Source organism: Thunnus thynnus, chromosome 6, assembly GCF_963924715.1.
Source record: "Thunnus thynnus chromosome 6, fThuThy2.1, whole genome shotgun sequence".
NCBI lineage: Eukaryota > Metazoa > Chordata > Actinopteri > Scombriformes > Scombridae > Thunnus > Thunnus thynnus.
This window is the reverse complement of record NC_089522.1, coordinates 16,999,720-17,007,004: the sequence shown is the minus strand read 5'-3', so window position 1 is coordinate 17,007,004 and position 7,285 is coordinate 16,999,720. Positions and strand designations below refer to the sequence as shown.

At 40.2% G+C, this 7,285-nt stretch overlaps 1 protein-coding gene across 1 annotated transcript; it reads right to left on the bottom strand.

Annotated features, from left to right (window-relative positions):
* Nucleotides 1–1,027: 1,027 nt before the first annotated feature.
* Nucleotides 1,028–6,794, bottom strand: ankrd33aa (ankyrin repeat domain 33Aa). Its single transcript, XM_067592207.1, has 5 exons — nt 6,672–6,794; nt 4,642–4,955; nt 4,389–4,518; nt 4,165–4,305; nt 1,028–3,403 (listed from the first exon to the last, which is right to left on the bottom strand). Exons 2-5 carry the CDS (start codon nt 4,897–4,899, stop codon nt 2,595–2,597), a joined length of 1,338 nt encoding a protein of 445 aa, XP_067448308.1. The 5' UTR covers nt 4,900–4,955; nt 6,672–6,794; the 3' UTR covers nt 1,028–2,594.
* Between the last annotated feature and the right edge of the window lie 491 nt (nt 6,795–7,285).

Genomic DNA, 7,285 nt, shown 5'->3' with positions numbered 1-7,285 from the left:
ATTCCCCTCCTTGTTCTCAGACTCTGTAATCTCTCAGTTTTTTGGCTTACGGCTGCAGACACAGCTGGAAGCTCTCACATCAGCTGTCATGTAGAAAAGAGAGCAAATTGTTGTTCTTTTTTTCAATCAGCATTTACGTATGTTTCTCTCCAACTAATCTCTGTGAGTCAAAGAGCCACCCTGCCCTATTCCCTGAAGGTCTTTCTAGAAAAGCCTTCATTTGTTGTACAATCTACTAGAGGAGAGGAACTGTGATATTGCTCCAACAGACATTGTACTGTGAGTTATTCATAAGCAAATTCTTGATAAAGAGGAGGCTTATTTTACTTTTCTTTGATACTACTGAAAGCCAATATTTTAGCTATGGCCCTCATGTAGTTTTGACTTAAGTCACATTCACACTTCCCAGTGATATTCTCAGAGGTCAAAAACTGCACAATTGTGCTACATCTGTTTGTGAATATGTGTTCACAGTCTCATGGTTGCGGTCTAATGTGTTCTTTCATTGAACTTTCGAGAGGTATTTATTTTAGAGCTGACCTCGAGTCAGCAAGTTCCCTCTGTGAAGAGGAAGTGACACTAAACACTAAAAATATAATGTTATATGTGATGTTTAATACTTAAAATGACCACTTAAACAAGACTGATCTCTCTGTTTGTGTACTTGTGCTTTTTGTTGAGACAGGAAACTTCAAATGTTAGCATGAAACCCAGGAAATTAAAAACAGTAATAAAAAAAAAAAATCAAAGTAGCTACCCATAAAAGCTAACTATTATATAATGATACCGCACATTAGATTAAAAGATTACAGACCAAGGTTCAAAAGCCATCCCATGCCACTCTAGAGTGCACATTATAGGCTTCCTTTAGAAGCTCAAAGCAACTTTATTCTATATGAGCAGTGTCGAGGAGGTAACTTTAACATCTCTTTCTATTTCAGTAACTGCACATCACCAAAATGTTTTATGTAACCACTTCAAACACACTAATGGTACTTTTGGTTACATGGAAGAAAAACAAACTCACTTGCAAAGGTCAGTGAATTTATTCCAAGCTTGAATACAAACACAAGTTTTCATCTGTCTCACTGAGGTAGAAGACCTGAACTTTCTGAGTCACTTTCACTTAAAAAAAAACCCCAGGAATGATCCTCAAATGTTTCATATGAACATTATCTAAATAGAACATTTTTTCAGATAACACAAATATGCAATGTGGTTACAAGTGTATGAGTTATTAGTTTTTCATTTATACATAATTTTACAATTTACCAAGTTGATCTATAAACAGAATATTTTAAAGTGTCCCAATAGATGCCTTGATAGATAGATAGATAGATAGATCAATAGATAGATAGATAGATAGATGTTTAATGTATGCCCATCATATTATTAACACAAATTTCCTGAGTAACATTATGTACAAATAGATTCTTTTCTGTGTGTATGTAATTCAGAACGCAGATGTGAGGTCTGCTGTTGATTTCTATGAAAAATATTGTTAGCAGCAATTGTTGTGATGGTGTAAGCACCGGCTGACCGGAGACTTGTAAGCGCAGGCTATCTCATGATCAGACAAAGTGTCGCAGACAGCTTTTAGTTCATTTTTCACAAAGTTTAGAGTATGAAAATTCTGTCAAAAAGACATAATAAAGGCATCTGGTAGATGCTACATGTTACATACAGTGGATAACCTTCCTAGAGGAAGAAGAGGCAAAAGAAAGAGTGTTTGATAAAAAACTTTATCAAACAGCCTTTATTCTTTGGGTCAAAAGGGTTTGTGTATAGTTGAAAATATTAAAGATGATGAGGTTAGAGCCACATTAGTGATCAGCAAATCAAGTCAAATATATCACTTTACCTTTGACTGATGGTGGCGCAAGAGGGATTGTTATGACACAACTGTGCCTCTGTTTCTTAGACTACAATGTACCAATTTCTGTAACAATTGGTTTGATGGGTTGGCATTAGTTCCATTGCAGAGAGGAAAAAGAAAAAAGGTATGACAACCTTAGTTGCCTGTGAAACTTAAGTGTGTGGCCTTGTAAAAAGCAGCCACAATGGATTATTCTATTGTTTTGGTTATTTTGCATTAAATACCATGATGGCACGCTACTTGGAAACCGTTCACAATACACAGCTTGGTAAAATCTTCATAAGTGTACAGTGTTTAAAAAAAATAATATAATGACAGGTGTCCATGTTTAGTGTAACTTTGCATCCCCATGAGACTTTATCTACTAATCCACCAATTAGGAGTTGAATTACAGACTTATGTCAGAAATGTCTATGTCACAATATATTCCCAAAACCAACGGAGGGTTGTTTAAAATAATTTTCAGCTTTCCAGAGATGCTGAAAAATACACCATATGTAGTAAATTCAAGTCACTCCAGTTTTGCAAATTCACTCCAAGCCAAAGTTCAAATCCATCTATGGGTGTTGTTGGGTTTTCTTTGCCAATAGCACACTTACAAACTTTTTCAGTTCCTTTTTCTTCTGTTAAACTGGCCTCAGGGTCACTGTAATCACATGCTCATCCCTCATGATGACATTATTACAGTGAAATCCTCTGTGGAAAAGAGAATAATGCCTCATTTTTTGCTTGATGAAGGTTTCGACTCCTTATTTTTTTTCTCTTCCTCGTTTTCTTTTTCCTTTTGCTTCTTCTCTCTCTTTTTCTCCTCCCTGGCCGCCTTGTACTTCCAGACAGGAGGCTCCAGGTAGCCCTTTTGGTTTTTCTTCTTTTTCTCTTTCTTTGGAGTGGGCTCCCTAGATTTTGTCACTTCAATCTTAGGAACACAGCCAGAGGGGAAGATGCTGTTCCTGTGTGCCAGGCTGCGGGGAAGGAAGCCTCTCAGCAGGTTTTCCCTGCGCTCTGCCTCGTAGTAGGAGGTCAGAGATACGGATTTGGCTGACACAGCAGTGGGAGAAGCTGAGGTGATGGAGCCGTTACTGTGGGACACTGTGCTCTCCTCCAGCTCCTTGCTGCTGTGCTTTTCAAGTAGTTCAGGAACTGCAAACCGTCGCTTGCCAATCTCTGGAGGGCTGGTAGGACAGAGTGGACGGCAACCGGTGGCTATCAGGGGGCTGTGGATGCCTGTGGTCATCCGCACCATATGGTCCATGACTCCATTTTCTTGGGGGTCCCGAGGGAAGTTGATAGTAAGTCTGTCTTTTACGCACTGTCTCAACTTCTGACTAACTGTTTTGGAGGCAGTGGCCTTCGCTACCAGTTGCTCCAAGTCAGGCCAATCAGGAATGTAGCTTTCACAGAACTGCTCAGCTACAGGCTGAGCCTGCAGGCGGCGTAGTCTGACCAGAGTCTCAAACCTTCCTGTCCTAAGGACCCAGTCCCTTAGGCCTCTCCTTTGGACCAGGTCCCTTGCATTCATATTTGCACCTGCACACGGAAAGCGGAGGAGAAATAGAAAGCAGAGAAAACAAAGAAACAAGTTATTATTGGTTAGATGTTGAGGGATGTGAGGAAATCAATTGCTTCTTCAACTTAGTAAAATGACCCCCCCATGTGGTCACTTTTGGAGCACAACTCATTGAATAGGTGTGTAGCATGACACTGACAGAAACAAATCAGGCTATCTCACAATATAGTAAAATATGATATAGATTGCAGTTAGGTGAAAAAAATATACCAAATCAGGCCAGAATCTCGCAGATCTGCTGTAAAACTCTGGCTGTAATCAGTCAGTTTAGCCCATTATTGTAGGAAGACAAGGCATATGTACCACACATGGCTCATGTTTGCCTGTAAATCAGACCAGATTGAAGATTAATGTTATCAGTCTGGTTTGGACATAATTGAAGTTGAATAAAAAGTGTGTGGAATTTTTACAGCACTATCCTAAATGTGTCTGTGTTCGGTTTATTAGGACTAATCCTAGATTAGCTCACGGATCAAGTGTCTGGGTTTAGCTTGTGTATCACATGGATAGAACGTTTATATGTAATTTATGGTATATCTTTCCCTATATGTGTTCATGAATTGTACACAGTAATTATCATCCTAGCATCCTAACTTCTCCTAAATCATTTGATATGTACCATGGGTGAGGGTCTGCATCAGTCTCCAAATAAGTGATGCTCCTCCTATCTGAATTAGGAAATACTTCAGAGTTTATGAGGTGTAATGTCCCATAAACTTACCATGCATTAGTAGGGCCGACACACACTCTTCTCGGCCCTGCAGGCCTGCCTTGATGAGGGCTGTGAAGCCACGAGGATCCTTGACCTCAGTGTCCACACCAGAGTAGTAGTTAAGGATATAGTTTAGAATGGTGATGAAGCCTGGATTGAAACAAGTGATGATGTGTTAATATGATTTGATTTAATTAAGGCTGGATGTAGTTTTGTGCCGTCTTCATACCTACCTGCCTGTGCAGCAATCATGAGAGCAGTGTTGCCATCATTGTCTTGGTGGTTTATGTCTATTAGTGGACATGTGTGCAGTATGGTGACAATGTCTACGAATCCTTTGCTCACAGCCAGCATCAGTCCATTCTGACAGAAAACAAGGAAGAAATAAATTGACTTTTGTTGTAATTTACATTCATTTTGGGCTTTGTCACAGAAATATACATTTCTTGACTTGTGCGATAAAAAGGAAAATGAAATGTATCTTACTTTGCCGTTGATGTCCAGCTCTATGGCCTCTTCTTTAGTGATTCCTCTTGCCATGATCCTACGCAGGGATGTGGGATCATTCTTAGCACAGGCCTCATACAGTGTTTTAGGAGGCTCTTTGTCCTCGTCATCCCTTTCATATTCGGGAAACACTGAGTCATCAGAAAACAAACTCTCTGAGTCACATTCATCCAGAAGGATGTCCGAGTCCTCGGATGGGCCCTCGCCCAGGTCGGGGTCATCGTTTGCAGTGGCCATGGGTGGGACCCCTGGGATCACACCTGGTTGTCTGGTTTGCTGCACACCACCCACATCTTAAACAGAAAAATATTAAGTGTTATTGTCATGAACAAAAATATAATTTTCATGTTTTAGATCCCCTCCTCGTCTTTCCAACCATATGACAACCTTACACAACCTCTGAGTTCAGACTGAATGAGCTCATTTTCAATTTAGATAACCGCATTGTCATGTTTTGGGTGTAAAACTTGTTGCAGTGTTAGGAGAATAGCTCCGATGGCCCCTTAACAAAGACTGCTGACATATTACATGCATCATTTTAGGTGCCAATAACAAAATGTGTTCTTATCCAACTGCATTTTGTTTAGTCTCATCTTATTCAGGAATGTGTATAATTTCGTCTCCCCAACATAAGCATCTTACACTAGCTCAAATGTGACTGCAACACTAACAACACAACACTGGCACCCTTTGAAATAAGCATTTTAAATAGATCTGGTGACCTTATAGGGCTTGTCTTTGAGGCACCATGCCTAAAGAGGATGAGGAGCTTCACCTCACTTTAGCCCTCCTGTCAGAGTTGCTGATCCGTAAGTCTTTGATTTATAAGAGGCTGTCTGTATAACATGCTTTTTTAACCATGTTTGTTCACTGGCTCAGCCCATTATAGAACAGAGGAGGGGTAGTTACTATGACTCTGAGATTAAACAAATAATTTCAGCATATTTAAGGTAATTGAAGCCCACAAAATGTATATAAATGTGCAAGATCTGTGAATATGTATGAATATATAAAAGGTACAGTAAATGGTCATTAAACATTGTACTTGTGCAGAAGCTCAGTCTGTGAAAGTAATGTGAATGAAGGCATAGTAGGAGGAGTGTACTGGGCTGCAAAAGGCCATATGGTGCCAGAAGCAATGGGAGGCCAGACTAGTGACAGCATCTGTCATGGTGTCTTAACCGTGTGACATCCAAGTGCACTTGGATGTCCAGTGGTTTTCTGGCTTAAATCAACAATTATTCTCAACTACCACTATTTTCAATCAACTATTCAAAAAACATTCATTTTGAACAGTACATTTTGAAACCAGTGATGCTGCTGTTTCTCAAAACTCAGACAAAAGATAGGCTAGACTTCTTGTTTTGAAGGAGCTCCAGATGAGAGTGAGAAATATATAAAAAGCTTGATTGCTTAAATGTGTGTTTGTGCATCAGCGATAAAGTGAATTCGGAAAATACTGCCAGGCCCTTCCAGTGAGGATTTGAGGGTTTTAGTTTGCAAGCTGCCTTGGCCCTGCATATATCACTACACCATATCCACAACAGAATTTACAATGATAATTGTTTGCACAGAATTAGCTTTGCACCTGCTAACAATTATATGTTAATACTAAGTTATTAGAGTAATAGCATCTTTAGGATAAGCTCTCGTTAAATGCCAGATAGAACCACTCAACTCCTTTAATCCTGCAAACATATGTTTCTATTTCAGTATTGTGTCGAGCAGAAGAATGAATGTTACTATCACACAAACCTTTCTCTTTCTTTCCTTCCTCTGCACAAACATAGAAAGCTCCCACTTTAGCATTGTGGCCTGCACTTCCTGCTGAGCAACAACTTTCAATCTGCTCAAGCTCCTTCTTCTAAATGCCAAATATGAACTATCTCTGCTGTCCCTCTGAACTGTGTGGTGTGTAGATGTAAAAGATGTGTAACCATTTATACAAAAACATGGAAAAAACAAATAGTAATAGCAGTCAAACAGTCAAATAACAGTCAAAGTCTCACCCTAAAACAATCCATCCATGGATAGTCTTCTCCTTTTTCTGTCTTTATGAACTCACTCTTGGTTGGTTAAAGCATCTTGGTGTATTAGATTTCCACTCTTCCTGTTGGCGCTTGGTAGCAACTGGTTAAGTTTAAGTTTCCCAAACTGACTCCAGCTCTACGCTGCCCCCTCCCTCCATCTCTGCTACTGGCCAGTTAGGTTGCCTCATCAGCCAGCAATCCGTCCAGGTCCCAACATAGACTCTGCTGTCCTGGGTCAGGCAACATGCTCTCTCCCTCTCATCCTGATTACAGAAGATTTAAGGATTAAGAGAAAGAAACAGACAGCAGCCAACCTTGCTCCCCTTACTGTCTGTGGAGTTAGTCTGCTCTCTTTCTCCTCTCTGTCACTTGTCTCCACAGCTCTCCCAAAATCTGTTCATCCACAGTTCTTGCTGCCCGTCTGTTGTGTCAGAGCAAACCTCTCTAACTGTCTAAATAAGTGCTGTGACTGAATCATGGAGACTATGGCTCCCAAATCTGCTGTGCTGCTGAGGACCCCCTGCCTGCCTGAATGATTTCAGTGTGTCTGCGTGATGAGAGACAGCATCTTGGTTCTGTTTTCCCATGGAAAT